General features: G+C 39.6%; 1 protein-coding gene across 1 annotated transcript in view; it reads left to right on the plus strand.

Moving 5' to 3' along the window:
• LOC116265976 (DNA mismatch repair protein MSH3) overlaps window positions 1-16118 on the plus strand; it is a 46031-nt gene extending 29913 nt beyond the window's left edge. The window contains exons 11-12 of the mRNA XM_031646996.2: window positions 11965-12465; window positions 15517-16118. Coding sequence (XP_031502856.1) covers window positions 11965-12465; window positions 15517-15936 — 921 coding nt within the window. The 3' untranslated portion in view covers window positions 15937-16118. The remainder of the gene's footprint in view (window positions 1-11964; window positions 12466-15516) is intronic.
• Window positions 16119-16376: the final 258 nt, after the last annotated feature.

Genomic DNA, 16376 nt, shown 5'->3' on the forward strand with positions numbered 1-16376 from the left:
CCCAAGTAGACACAATACCCTGTGGTAGACCGTCTAGTGTCAGCACAACCTGCCCAGTCTGCATCGGAATAGCCCTCAATTTCTACAGTCTCTTGTTTTACATACAAGAGTCCCTTGCCAGGATTTCTCTTCAAATAGCACAGGATTCTGTCCACAGCCTTCAAGTGTGCATCAGTAGGTGCATGCATGAATTGACTCAGTACATTCACTGCAAAAGTGATATCTGGTCTTGTAAGAGTAAGATAAATCAACTTTCCAACCAGACGTTGATATCTTCCCTTAGCTTCTTCACAGAGCAGCCCTCCATCTCTGAGGCTCAACTTGTGTCCAACATCAAGTGGGGTAGAAGCAGGTCTGCACCCCAGCTTACCAGTCTCCTCCAACAGATCTAATGTGTATTTCCTTTGGTTCAGCACCAGGCCAGTTCTAGATCTAGCAATTTCAATGCCAAGAAAGTACCTCAGTTTGCCAAGATCTTTAAGGTCAAATTCAGCAGCCAGTAACACTTTTAACTTGATGATCTCCGCCTCATCATCTCCTGTGACAATCATGTCATCCACATAGACAAGTAAAAGAGTGACCCTGCCCTCCTTTTTCTTCACAAATAGAGTGTGGTCTCCATTTCCTTGATTATACCCATGGTGTTGCATCACTCGTCTGAGTCATTCGAACCATGCTCTAGGTGATTGCTTGAGGCCATATAGTGCCTTTTTCAGCTTACAACATTTCTCTGGTTCTTCATATCCTGGGGGCATGTGCATGTACACTTCTTCTTCGAGATCACCATTGAGGAAAGCATTCCTAACATCGAGTTGGTACATCCTCCACTCCTTCATCACAGATAGGGACATAACAACTCTAACTGTCTTCATTTTTGCAACTGGAGCAAAAGTCTCTAGGTAATCAATTCCATATTTTTTACTAAACCCCTTGGCTACAAGACGAGCTTTGTAACTTTCAACACTCCCATCTGGTTTGTACTTGATGGTATACACCCATTTGGATCTAACCAAGTGAGCCGCCTCAGGAATCTACACAACCTCCCATGTCATGTTTCTTCTCAAGGCTTCCATTTCTTCTTTCATAGCATCAGCCCACTTGGAATCACTTTGAGCTTTCGCAACGGTCCTGGGAATCATAGCCAAAGAAAGAGAAGAAACAAAACACTTGTAATCCTTGTCAAGTCTGGAATAAGATATAAAATTACCAATAGGGTGTTGAGTACATGACCTGACACCCTTTCTCAGGGCAATGGGAAGATCTTCATTTTCCTTTTCAACTTCATCTTGAGTCTTCAAGGTCGGACTTGGTTCATCCAGGGAATGAGTGGCATTGGGATTGGAAGTAGATTTCGCACCACAAGTCACCTCCTCTGTCCGAGCACCTCGTCTAGAGTAGACCTGTCCAAACAACCGAAGGTCTTCCTTCTCAGTCCCGGTGTTACACCCTTTCTCCTTCTTCGGCATATCAACAACCGTGATAGGCTCTTCTTTCTTATAATCCAAAAACTCTGTAAATTGAATCTCTTGACTCTGAGAATACTCTTCCCTAACCACAGACTTCTCCCCCTGAAGAGGATTCTCACAAAAATAAGAGGCATGTTCCAAAAAGGTAACATCCCTTGTAACATAAACTCGACCAGTGGTAGGATCAAGACATCTATACCCTTTCTGAGTGGAAGAATACCCAACAAACACACCCTTGATAGACCGAGGGTCAAGTTTCTTAACATTGGGACTGTGATCATGAATAAAACACACACAGCCAAACACACGAGGGGGGAGAAGAAAAGGTTGACGACTTCCCGGAAGTAAGGAGTGAGGAGTTCAACCATTCAGTACACGACTGGGCATGCGGTTGATGAGGTATACACTAGTAATAACTGCATCACCCCAATAGTGTTTGGGAAGATTTCGCTGAAACAAAAGGGCTCTGGTGACATTGAGAAGCTGGCGGTTCTTCCTCTCAGCCACCCCGTTCTGAGGGGGGGTATAACTGCAGGACGTCTCATGTACAATCCCCCTTCTTCGAAGGAAATCCTCAACCGACTGACACATATACTTACGGGCATTATCCGATCGAAAAGTTTTAACATTTCCACCATATTGAGTTTGCACAAGAAGAATGAATGTCTCTATGATTTGAGGTATCTCACTGCGATCTTTTAACAAGTACACAAAGGTGGTTCTAGAGAAGTCATCAATAAAAGTAATAAAATATTGAAACCCTTGACGGATATGAATTCCCGAAGGCCCCCACACATCAAAATGAACTAAGGAAAAAGCTTCATTAACACAACTAGTAGAAATAGGGTACGAAGCCCTCACATGTTTGGCAAACTGACTTACATCACAGGAAATCAAAGACAAATTCAGATTGGAACACAAATCGGGAAACAACTGCTTTAAAATCCCAAAAGGTAAATGCCCAAGGCGTTCATGCCAATACAAAAAGGACTGAAGACAATCTTCTCTTCTTTTTTTTGTCTTGCTGATCGCTGTCATAAGAGCCGTGGCCACGCATATGGGAAGACAATATAAGCCATCAGACGCCAAACCAATCTCAATCCTCTTCTCTGTCACCAAGTCCTGCAAAACACAACGATTGGCAGAGAAAATGAGTTCATAATTCAGCTCTTTAGTAAGTTTACTAACTGATAAGAGATTTAAGGGAAGCTGAGGGACATGTAATGCTCCTCGCACATAAAATTTGTCCAACAAGGAACCAGCCACAGAGGTAGAGGAACCATCTGCGAGAGATACACGTTCTCTTCCAGAAGCCAACTTATACTCATGAAACAATTTAGGATTACCTATCATGTGGTGAGTAGCACCACTGTCAACAATCCATTCTCCCAAGTAGGAATTACCTTTATCCCCTACAATGGCAAGAGCATGATTAGCCTTCGTCTCATCTGATGTCTCGGTCGGATTGACATCGATCCGACCCAAATAGGCCCGCCGCAGTTCACGAAGCTGTTCAGCAGAAATGGAGACCTTGCCTCCACTAGACTTGGTATCCTCTGACACAGGCGTCTTCCCACTAGAAGATCTCGCCCTGTTACCCCGTTTTTCTGGATGAAGATCCCAACAAAAATCCACAGTATGGCCAGTCTTCTTGTAATGAGTGCAAGTTTGGGAGCACTACCCGGACCACGGCTAACAAGTGCAGATCTCTCATTATAAGGTATGTGATCCCTCTTCCCCGCCGGGGTAACAAGTTTTCTCTATTCTTCAGCTTCAACACGGGAGTAGACATCTTCAATACTGAAGGATTCTTCAGAGTTAAGAATCTGACTCCTGATATTTTCAAAGTCGTCATTTAGCCCTGCTAAGAACAGGAATATCCTATTCTCCCATTCTTTGGCAACATACTGCATCTGATCATCATGACAGTGCCAAGTGGTCTCGGAATGATAGTCAAGATCCTCCCATTTGGATTTAAGAGCTGCATAGAAATCGGCGACCGAAAGATCCCCTTGCCTGAGAGCATATACATCCTTCATCAGTTGATACACACGAACCTTCTTCTTCTTCTGGCCATACATTTGTTCCAACATGATCCACATATCTCTCGCAGTCTTCTTCCGAAGAATTAGAGATTGAATATCAGACGAGACTGAATTTACAATCCAAGTTTTCACTTGGTTGTCCTCAAGATACCAAGTATCCCAAGCATTACTGTTTGCAGCAGGTTCAACCTTACTCCCATTCACATATGCAATACGGCCTCGACCAGCTATTCCCATGGTGATGGCGGCAGCCCACTTAAGATAATTTTCCTTAGTAAGGCAAATGGTAGTGACCTGAACAAGAATACTCGCGGTTCTATAAGCCACTGCTTCATTCTGATCAGTGTTGACGGTCGACGAGGAAGAGGCTGCCATAATTGCAGACCTGTCTCACAAAGCAGGCAAAAAAAAAGGAACAGCAGCAGCGGCCGAACACAGACAGCAAAAGAGGGAACACACGGGCCAAAAAACAGGAATTCCACCACAGCCAAACAGGGACAGAACAGAAACAACCTGTCGGGCGATGGAGTAACATCGGGTGAGGCAGCCGGTGGCAGCAGCAGCGGCGGCGACAGTGGCAGCGGCGGTAGTAGCAGATCACAGAGTAGCGACGTTAGGCGCTGGCAGAGGCGACAGCGGCGGTCCCGTGCGATGCTCTACGAAGGGCAAAGAGAAAGAAACTCTCGGGCGCAGAAGGTGCACCGTCGGACACAGCAGCCTTCGCCTGAGTCCACCAGAACATTACAACGGCAAGAAGACAGAAACAGCGAGTCACCGAAACAGAGAAACGCCGAAGCTCCAGATGACGTCGAGTGCGTCGCCAAAGCGCCAACAGTGTCGAGTGCGTCGCTGGAAGAGACGCCGGAACTCCACGGTGTCAAGCGAGGACCAACGTCGGGCAGTGAACAGTAACGACACTTGATTGGCACCGTCGGGCGATGGTCAAGGAACAGTATCGTTGACAAGAAAAAAAAAAACGTGAATCAATCACGCCGAAACTTCATGGCTCTGATACCATGTAGAAACACGTAGATCAAGAACAAAGAAAATGATGAACACGATGTAACGTGGAAAAACCCTCAACACGAGGGAAAAAACCACGGACGAGGAGGAACTGGCGCACACTAGCTACCAGACTCTCTCTCTCTTAAGATTTCATTAATTTCTTAAAATTAGGGTTACAACCCTTAAGTAAGGCCCAACAAGGGCTACACGATGGATCGGGTCTGGATCCAGACCCGGTCCTGAAACCCACTTGACATGCTTCAACACTAAACAAAATCTACAGTTTCCCATTGGTTGAGATTTGGTAAAACTAGCCCCTTTGTATGGACTTTACATATTCCATTTTGGTTTGGGTTCACACACACACATGCACTCACATTTCCAATGCAAAATCAGATGCAACATTATCACAAATGTGAAAGTTAAACTTTGCATAGAAACACAGAAAAGAGGAAGGAGAAAAAGAAACTTCCAAATATAGTCTTAGATATCGCATGCTTCACTTGCTCGAGTCCATGGAAGATATACGTGATCGTCAAGCATGTATGGTAGAAAGGTACACATGGATGGAAAAGGCAAATAAGGAAAGCCAAGTACAACCGGATCAAATATTGGCTGCAATGATGAGGTGATTATTTGAGAGTGATAATCGTATGTTGGAAATGAGTGAGCAGCTGATTGACACAGGATGAGAAAATCCAATGAAAACCAGAATCCGTTGGTTACGAATGAAGAAGGCCACCAAAGAAAAAAAAAAACGAAACAAAACAAAAACAGTTGGCCAAGGATGGGGGAGAGAAGCATCAAAAGGAGAATCTGAGAGATCTGATGGGCTGATTAAGAGCACAATGAACCAATAGATGAAGGAGGTCTCTATGCCGGCCCTCAGGGCTGTCGGGCTCCTGCGCCAGTAGGAACGACTCCATCGGTGGTGCTGTTTCTGTCTATGGGTCACTCCTACTTCCGGAATAGGAGATTACACATGCAGTTGAGTTTCACATACAATCCTTTGTGGTTAAGTAAATTAGGGTTTTCAGTAACCTTCACTAACTCCCAATGAGTCACACGTCCCTTATAAATAGGCTTTCCTAGACACACTGGATCCATCCACCATCTAAATTCTAAATGAGTCCTAGTATAACTTAATAAACAAACAAATAAAAAAAATAGACAAATAAAGCAAATATACGCATCCAATATGGATCCAATCCAAACTATATCTATTATCTAATATTAAATGAATAGCTCCTGCATTAAAGAGGACGCATGATGTCCTTGATAGAAATCTAGCACCAATATCTGTAACCAGAAAACAGCACTCACGCAGGAAGATAGAGATAGAGAGAGAGAGAGAGAGAGAGAGAGAGAGAGAGGGAGAGAGAGAATGAAAACAAGAAGAAACTGAGGAGAAGAAGCCGTAGCCAAAATGGTTTGCACGGCCTCTATTTATAATCTCATTTCCAGAATTCTAAGAGTCTCCAATCGTAGAATCCTAGGAGATTTCACAAGCTCCAAGGACATTAATTACATCATAGAAACCTAAGAGACTTTACATATTACAAGGATATTAACTACAACATAGAATCCTAGGAGACTTCCCATATAACAAGGATATTAACTACAACATAGAATCCTAGGAGACTCTTCACATGTTACAAGGACATTAAATATCTTAACACATTCTACAAGGAGGTGGAATCCTAAGAGACTCCTCTTCAACGTGCTGGTGAAGGATTTATATTTTAACACCCTCCCTCAAGTTGTGCATGGTTTTGCACCATGTACAACTTGCCTTTTAGAAACCAGAATCGTTCCTTTGTTAATCCTTTTTTAAATAAGTCGGCAACTTGTTCATCTGTACGAACATAAATAGGCTGAATCTCCTTGTCTTCCACCTTTTGTCTAACAAAGTGTTGATCAATCTCAATGTGCTTTGTTCGACCATGTTGTACGGGATTAAAGGCAATGTTAATAGCGCTTTGATTATCGCACATTAACATTGATGTTTTAATCTTTTTTCCAATGTCTTCTAGCAAATGTCTAACCCATGTAACTTCAGCAGTACCTGCAGCCATGCATCTGTATTCAGCTTCAGTGCTGGATCTTGCTACTGCCTTTTGCTTTCGACAACTCCAAGACACAAGATTACGTCCAATGAAAATACAAAAACCAGAAATGAACTTTCTTTGATCGGGATCTCCAGCCCAATCTGCATCTGTGAATGTCATAAGTTGATGTCCAGTAGTTATATTTTCACTCTTACCATAAACTAAGCCATCTCCTGCTGTCCCTTTAAGATATCTTAATATTCTTTTGACAGCATCCATGTGAGTATCTCTAGGTGCATGCATAAATTGAGATACTTGATTCACAACATATATAATATCTGGTCTAGTAAATGTAAGATATTGAAGTGCCCCAACAATACTTCGATATTGCGTAGGATCTTCATATAACTCCCCATCTTGAGCACTTAGTCTTTGATTTAGAACACTAGGAGTTCCAACAGGCTTACAATCAGACATATCTGACTTTTTCAGCAGATCCAACGTGTATTTCTGTTGTGTCAATGTGAGGAGATTATTGTGCCTATCAATCTCCACTCCAAGAAAGAATCGTAAATCACCAAGCTCTTTCATTTTGAAGTTTTGCATCATCAAAACTTTAGCTTCTTCTATGTCTTTTTCTGAATTGCCTGTGATAACAATATCATCAACATATATAAGAAGTAAAGTAAATATGTTTTCCTTTCGATAAATGAAAAGAGAGTGATCTAGAGGACATCTCCGAAAACCACATTCTTGAATCTTGCAAGAGAAGCTGTCAAACCACGAACGTGAGGCCTGTTTAAGTTCATAAATAGATTTTCTTAGTTTGCAAACCCATGCATGAGAGTCTCCTTTCGTGTATCCTGGAGGTTGTTCCATATATACTTCCTCCCTTAAATCACCATGAAGAAAAGCATTCTTCACGTCCATTTGATGTAGTCTCCATCCATATTCAACTGCCAATGATATAATCACGCGAATTGTTCCCATTTTGATCACAGGGCTGAATGTCTCATCATAATCTTCTCCATATTGTTGTGTAAACCCTTTTGCTACTAACCTTGCTTTGTGTCTTTCTATGTTGCCGTCAGGTTTGTATTTAATTTTGTATACCCATTTGGAGCCCACTACGTTCTTTTCGTGTGGCCTCGGAACGATCTCCCATGTTCCACATTCATGCAAGGCATCCATTTCTTCTTTCATAGACTTTCTCCAATGATGTGATTTTGATGCTTGATCAAATGAAGTAGGTTCTTCCTCCTTGCCAACTTTTGCCATGAATAACTGAAAATCAAGTGATAAAGAATCATAGCTAACCCACCTGTGAATGGGATGACGAATGCGTTGGGATCTTCTAAGGTGGGGCATGTTGTCTTCTTCACTGTGAGCATCTCTGTCCCTTAGTCGTCGACTGTAGATAAGACCCGAATACCGATGTGCATCGTTGCTCTGTTCTTCATTATTGTTTTCGTTATGACTTGATGATTGTGTTGGATCTTCTTGATTTTCACTTTGAGCCATATCCGACGGTTGTATTGCTCTCTCTGAATCTTCACTTTGAGGCACATCATTTTCTATAACAGGATCTGCATTGAATAACTGTGTACTGGTCTAGGGATCATAAGATTCAATGGTCATAGGCATTTCATTTGTATTATCAAAACTATGTTCATCAAAAATGACATTTCTTGAAGTTTTGATACGTTTAGTTGTTGGATCATAGCATCGAAAACCTTTATATTCATCAGCATATCCAACGAATCTACATTGAATAGCTTTGTCTTGAAACTTGTTTCTCAAGGCAGCATCAACGTGAACATAGCATACACAACCAAAAACCTTCAAGTTCTTGTAATCAGGTTGTTTGCCTAAGAGTGTAAAATATGGCGATTTAGACATCAAGAGTGTCATAGGCAAACAATTTATTATGTATACAGCAGTATGGAAGGCTTCAGTCCACAAGGAAATGGGCACATTAGTATCATGCATCATGCTCATGGCGCTTTCAACTATATGTCGATGTTTTCGCTCAACTACACCATTTTGTTGTGGTGTGTAAGGGCAGGAAATTTGTCTAGTTATCCCTTTTTCACGTAGAAATTCAATAAAATCAAGTGAGGAATATTCTCCCCCTCCATCACATTGAAAATGCACCACATTGGATGAAAATTTAGTTTGAATCATGGCATAGAAGTTTCGAAATATGTGAGGTACTTCTGATTTGTGTTTCATGAAGTAAATCCAGGTGAAACGTGAGTAAGAGTCAATGAATAAGACATAATATCTTGACCCAGACATGGAATCAATAGGGGCTGGCCCCCATACATCAGAAAAAATAGTTTCAAAAGGTTTGGAAGCCCTTTGATTTATATTATGGAAAGGTAAAACATGACTCCTACAAAGTCCACAACTTGAACATTTTTTGACACTTGAAGTAAGAGGTAAACTTGATCTTGGAATGAGACTATCTGTGACAAGTTTTTCAATGAAATGTCGACCACAGTGTCCTAGCCGACTATGCCACAAATCAGACTCCAAAAATTGGTTAGGGCCCCTTACTTTTGATTGAAAATGGCAAGAACTTGGCACTGATGACGCATTATGAGAAAGAGAAAATGTCTTCAATCCTATATCAAAAGTAGATGAATCCTTGGGTAGACATTCCTTGAGGACGTACATATTCTCTTGACGCTCCCCTCTAGCGAACATTTTCTTCGTTTGGAGGTCCTTGACATAGACAGAAGAAGGTGTGAATTCAACAGAAGAGCTTGTATCATCAATGAGTTTAGAAATGGATATGATGTTCTTTTTGATATTGGGAGCAAGAACAACATTAGACAGTGATAGAGACGAGGATGACAATGGAATATGTGCATTTCCAATATGTGTAATAGGATGAGATTTTCCATCACCTGTTATAATGCAACTTCTACCGTAATGAGGGGATAAGTTAGTCAATTTACCTGCATTTCCTGTCACATGGGTAGCTGCACCTGAATCCAAGAACCATTCTCCTTGCTCATTTTGCTTTATAGTCATCTTTGAGAATGCGGTCATCAATAGCTGTTGCATATCTTCAGCGGTGGATTTAGAACTTTGTCCTCCTTGTTTATAATGATGTCTTACCCATTTGTTTTTATTTTGAGGATTAAACCAACATTGTGCCTTCATGTGTCCTTTCTTGTTGCACTGAAAACAAATTGGTATTTTTCTTGAAGTATCCAAAGGAGACATACCTTGGTTATGTGGTGTTGGTAGAATGCCACGACCACCATGGTTGGAGTTCCCATGGCTCTTACCAAACTTTACATTCATAGCCAACACATTTTGGGAGTTCCCTTGATCAGTCCTTTCAATGACTCTTTTCATGTTCATTTCATGTTGGAGAAGTTTACCTTGTAGTTCGTTGAAGGAAGGCAGAACAGGAAGGACCTCAAGAGCTGTAATAAAAGCATGATAATCATGCCCAAGTCCATTCAAGGTTTGCTGCACCTTTTCCTTATCAGAAATGTTATTCCCTGAGGCAGCAAGTTGGTCTGCGACGGCCTTAATACGCCCCAAATAATCCATGATAGACGTTGAACCTTTACTCAAATTCTGAAATTCTTTCTTTAAGTACATAATTCGAGCTTCTGATATTTGGGAAAAGGTATCAGCAAGGGTTTCCCATAATTCTTCTGCAGTACAATCATCAGAAACTGAAAGTAACACTTGTTGAGATAAAGTGGACAAAATATACGCAACCAGACTTTGATCACGTCTCATCCACATAGCATGTTCAGGATTGTTGTCTTCATGAACAACAATAACTTCTCCTGCCTCATTTTTTATTTCCTGTAAGACGGATATTGGTGGAGCCTTTGTTGAACCATCGAGATGTCCAAAGAGGCCTTGACTTCTTATGAAATGCATGATTTGCCTTTTCCAGATCAGATAATTCTCATGGTTGAGTTTTTCGGTAATAAGGTGAGGAAGAAAACTTGAGGACATACCAGAATGCGAAAGGTTTTCCATGACAGCAGAAAGAAATGGTATATAGGTAGAAGATGAGAGGGAAAGAAGACACGATATAACAAGATGTGTCCTTGGGTAAGCAAAAAGAAAAAGGAACAAGAATTGCGCAAGAGAAAAGTAAATTCAGGATAGAGACAAGATGAAAAAAGAGTTCTAACCAGATCAGACCTGTTTGGGCATTTCGTTTGGTAGAGATAACGTAACCTGGCGCTCTGATACCATGATAGAAATCTAGCACCAATATCTGTAACCAGAAAACAGCACTCACGCAGGAAGATAGAGATAGAGAGAGAGAGAGAGAGAGAGAGAGAGAGGGAGAGAGAGAATGAAAACAAGAAGAAACAATATCTGTTAGCCAAAATGGTTTGCACGGCCTCTATTTATAATCCCATTTCCAGAATTCTAAGAGTCTCCAATCGTAGAATCCTAGGAGATTTCACAAGCTCCAAGGACATTAATTACATCATAGAAACCTAAGAGACTTTACATATTACAAGGATATTAACTACAACATAGAATCCTAGGAGACTTCCCATATAACAAGGATATTAACTACAACATAGAATCCTAGGAGACTCTTCACATGTTACAAGGACATTAAATATCTTAACACATTCTACAAGGAGGTGGAATCCTAAGAGACTCCTCTTCAACGTGCTGGTGAAGGATTTATATTTTAACAGTCCTAACCCTAAATGTAAGTCCATACTCTACGTTCACATGCAATCCTTTAGTGAGAGAAAATCACAAGCATATGGAACAATACATGTATAAGAGCATACAATGTAGAGTATACATGCAGTCGAGGTTCACATACAATCCTTTGTGGTTTAGCCACACTACTACCACACATCTTCTTAAAATGAAATACTTAAAATTTTGGTTTCTTAAAGTGGTAATTTTTCTGAAGAGAAAAAAAGAGAAGAACAAAGCTTTTTTTGTTTTTTTACCTCATTCTAAAAAGTTTATTGATAGAGGTAAACCCCCATAAAATTTCCAAGTTTGTCCAAGAAAATATGGAAAATATTGTTAAGTAGAAACTATGAAGCATATGGAAAATATTGTTAAGTATAAACTATGAAGCATATACTTAGCTTTTCTGCTGTTCAGACGTATCTATGTGCCTAACTATGTAAATGAGCCCTTGATAATGGTTTTTGTTGTTTATGCTGGTACTTCTTTCTGGAGATAGAGTGCATCTTAAATAGTCCATTAGATGTCAGTATTTCATCAGGTGCATTCCAGACCTCTCTCTCTCTCTCTCTCTGCGATCATGCATGGGCGTCACTCTGTTCTTACTGTATATGCTTTGTTGGTGTTACTGGTTGAAGATATTTAGCAGACTGTCCATCTCCGACATAAACCTGTGAGTTGTGATATATCCAGGTTGGTTCATTTGTACCGGCTGCATCAGCCAAGTTGCATGTACTTGATGCAATTTACACCAGAATGGGAGCTTCTGACAGCATCCAACATGGCTCAAGTACTTTCTTTGAGGAACTCAGTCAGACTTCTTCCATACTTCATAACTGTACATCCCGTTCTCTTTTAATCATCGATGAGCTTGGTCGTGGCACAAGCACGCATGATGGTCTTGCAATTGCTTATGCAACATTGCATTATATTCTCAAGAAAAAAAAGTGCATGGTCCTCTTTGTTACACACTATCCAGAAATTGCAGACATTAAGCGTGACTTGCCTATTTCTGTTGGGGTATATCATATGTCCTACTTGACAAGGATAAAGTCTTGTGAAATAGTCAATCTTGGCAGAAACCAGACTGAAAAGCACGGTAACAATGGTGAAAGTGAAATCACTTTTCTCTACAAGTTGATTCCTGGTCTTTCAGGCAGGAGCTTTGGCCTTAATGTTGCTTCACTTGCACAGGTTAGTCCATTGTCTCCATTTGTGTTCTTATTTGTCGCTTTCTTTCTTGCCTTCTACTAAAGGTGGTAAAATGATTGGCAAGCAAATGACTTGGTCAAGTACAGAGGTTCCTTTCTAGTTTGAAGGGTTATCCAAGTCTCGCCTTTTGAGGCATGAGATTCTGGTCCGTATTTGTTACTTATGTTATGTACGACCATATTTTGTGGGATTAATTATCTTATTCATGAAGCAAAACGAATCCACAACCTTCAACAATTTTAAATCATAGTGCTTATTGAATATTGAGAGAGCATGATGAATTCTAAAAAGTTCACATGTTTTTGGCATCTTGGTCGATCTCTTTAATATATAAGACAAATTATACACATTTGCATCTTCTTTTAATGAGTTGCAAATACTTTTGAGTGCTAGACTTAAGCTACATGCTGCATGGTGACTATAATATATGATTATACTGTGGACTTGGGATCATTCGCTAAACTCATCCCTGTAAGACTGTAAACTAGAGTATTATGAGTAATAACTTGCACAGCATTGCCTTCCACCTACTTTTTATTGCTCGTATATACAACCCCTTCAAATACTCAACATCTTTACTCCCTAGATGCATCAATGCAGTTCAAAGAACTTGGCCCATGAAATGAAAAAGCAGTAAAATTTGTCAGTAGCCACCTTAGTATATCAGTAACCCATCAGAAATGAGGGAGGCTCCATATTGTTTCTATAAAAAATAAAATAAATAAATAAATAAATAAATAAATAAATCTGCTTTAATAAGTTTTCAATGTTTGCTGTTTCTTATGCAATAATTACTCTTCTCAACTTCTCTGAGATTGAAGACACAACCAGAAAAATAGTTATTAGCAAAACTTGTAACCACATCTTCATAATAAAGACTTTTGGCTACATTGGAATGAGCTGAACTTGCAAAAAGAAAAAAGCTGCCAATCATTCTATCCATGTCTACCCTCCCTGTACTTTTGAATGTTCCTTCTTTTGTCTTATTAGTCCACAGTCCCAAGCTCATCTTTCTTTTCCTTGAAACATTTGCGCTTTTTTAAGTAATATTAAGAGGAATAAGTACTTCACTTAATTTTACTGAAGCTTTCTTCAAATCATCTGTGTCTTGTTCGTTTTCAATTCCTCAAACTCCTGTAATTCCGTAGCCACAGATTTGCAAGAGGTGTTTTAGCATGTGTATAGGATCTAGTAAATTGTCCAAACTGTCCATGATTTAAATTGCAAACAAAAAGCATATTGCTGCTGCCTCCACTAGCTTTTTCTTCGATTGTCACCTCCCTCCAAGGTGGTGAACAAGGATTTGTTCTAATTATAGCAATGATACCGTGCCATTGGACCTAGCTATACGAGTGCTTGTACTTGCCTTTCCCTTATCAGCCATTGTATTTGATAAGAAAAACTTGAAAATAAAATTAAAGCAAAAACACAAACAAATTACATAAAGAATGAAACAATATAAATACTAAGTGTAACAAAACACTTGAACTTTCAAGGTCTAAAGCATATTAACAGAATGACCATACAGTTAAGAAAATTTGAGTACTTTATGGAACACTTAACTTCTTAGTTTCTTACATGCTTGCATAAACAAAAATAACTTCTAGTCTGCAGTTTTTCATCAAGAGAAATAAGAAATAAATAGCAGGTCAAAGACCCTAAGAATGCTACTAGATAACAACCAGTGAATAAGTAGACATGAAAAATAATGTGACATTCACAGTCACTGCCCGGTGCAACAATCAGGCAAACCTGGTAGCATACACAAGAAAAAATATGTAATCGGCTGAACATACAAATCTGCACAAGAAAGAATAATCAGTAATTCAACATTCAAAGTCACTGCAAATGCAAAAATTTGGCAACATACACAAGAAAAAAAATCAAATAATCGGCTGCAATAATAGGCAAATCAGATAGCAAGCTAGCATGAAAAGGGGAAAAGAAAAAGCAACTTGTTTGGTAGCCCCACTCTGCAGTCTTGTCAGGTTGTGTCGACATGGGTGTGTCACCTGTTTACAAGTGTCCATGTTAATATTAGCTTACATTGTTCATTCTCTGGTACCCACTATATAACAGACTTCGTATTGATTTTGAAATTTCTCTTTTCTGTTAGCAATTTTTTCTTTGAGTCATTACTCTTTGGAGAGACGGAAGTGGGCATCATTGAGTTGGAAACTGCTTTCTCTGTGTAAGAAATTATGTAAATTCAACCATGATCAATATAGTCTTATTTGATTCTTAATGCTTTTCGTGGAATATGAGCTCTATGATGCATTTTTTTATACTCTAGTCTTTATTGGTTAAATAAGTACTCTCTTTCTCTCTCTCAATCACAGTTGCACGCACGCAGGACATATGCATGTACACACTTTCTCACAGACATAAATGTTACGGCATCTTGTTCATCCTTATTAGAAACATAGAACGTAACTTTTTCAGAGAAGGTCTATATTGTTGACTGAATTGTTTGTTGTCTTGCAGTAATAGTGGTGTGAGATAACGCAGTAAAGATTTTTTCTCTAATTTCTAGACTTTCCAGGCTTCTTCGCATGGTCTTTTTTTTTTTTTTAACTTTATGGGTATGTCCTTCTTTGTCTCGTATCAATAGAAGAATATAAGACTGAGGTTCTAGGTAGTAAAGAAAATCCATGTATTGCCTATATGAGAAGCTTGGGTACCAAGTGCCATTTCATTGCATGACGTGTGTTCATGTAAATTCTTCCTATTTGACCAGATCATTACATAAGGTGTGTTCATGTAAATTCTTCCTATTTGATCAGACATGATAAACTTGGCAGGCCTACTAGGTGACTTCCAGTATTTTGACCTAGACAGGATCCTGATAGTCTCTTAACAGTGATTTTTTTGGTTTGATGGGCTAGATGGTAGAGTTGTGCCGTTGACTGAGAGGCTAAAGTTTGAAATTCCTTCTAGAATGGAAAGAAAAGAAGGAAGAAAATTTGCAACGATAGTAAATTACATGAAGCCAGAAAATATATAGTTAATCTTTCATTCTTTTGTGCTTTGCAGTTGCCATCCACTTGTATTGCCAAGGCTTCTGTAATGGCCAAGAAATTAGAATCAGTTGTGCAAAGTAAAGCAGGAGGTACTTTATCAGGTGGAGTTTCTGACGTAAAATTCATCTGCCATGAAGAAAATGGCGTGACAGGCTCCGATAGAACTGGCCATTACAAAACTTGCTCTCTAAGTAGGTCTTCGGCTATGTGCTTCATTGATGAATTTAAGGACCGTAGCAGTGAGATAGGAAGATTGTATCGGGAACTATTTTGTCATTTGCAATCTGCATTGCATTATAATGCCATCAGTTATACAAACTCTCTGTGCTGTTTGAGGGATGCTCAAAGGATTGCTAAGCAGATATTATTTGTACAAAGCCAGCTGAGCAGGCATAAGAGTGAAGGCAATTGTGGCCAAAGTTGTGCTTCCTGAACAGCTCCATCTTCTTACGACTATGTTTACATACTAATTTCTATAGGGTGTCTGATTTTAGCAAAATTGTAAGTTATTTTTTGGCTTATCAAGTGATGGTTTTCATTTTTTTTTTTACTTGACTATTCACATTTGTTGCTTTTAACTAGGAAAACCATGCAGTATATTCTCGTTGGTGATTAGGTTAAAGTTACTGTGGTATGATCTTTTCATGTTCCAGATTATAACGGTTTACGTAGTGTTTGGATGTCAAGGGTTCATAAGAATCATAACCCAGTTACATAAAAGCCAGGTTTTGCGGCAACCTGGTTCCCTAGCTTAACGTAACAGTGAGTTTTGAGCTATCGGTGACGACCCCAAATTTAGTTTTCATTATAGGTGACAATTGCGAACTTAGTTTTTATTCTGCCTAACCCAGTTATTATTTAAATGAAAACAAA

This window comes from Nymphaea colorata, chromosome 12 (assembly GCF_008831285.2).
Source record: "Nymphaea colorata isolate Beijing-Zhang1983 chromosome 12, ASM883128v2, whole genome shotgun sequence".
Classification (NCBI taxonomy): domain Eukaryota; kingdom Viridiplantae; phylum Streptophyta; class Magnoliopsida; order Nymphaeales; family Nymphaeaceae; genus Nymphaea; species Nymphaea colorata.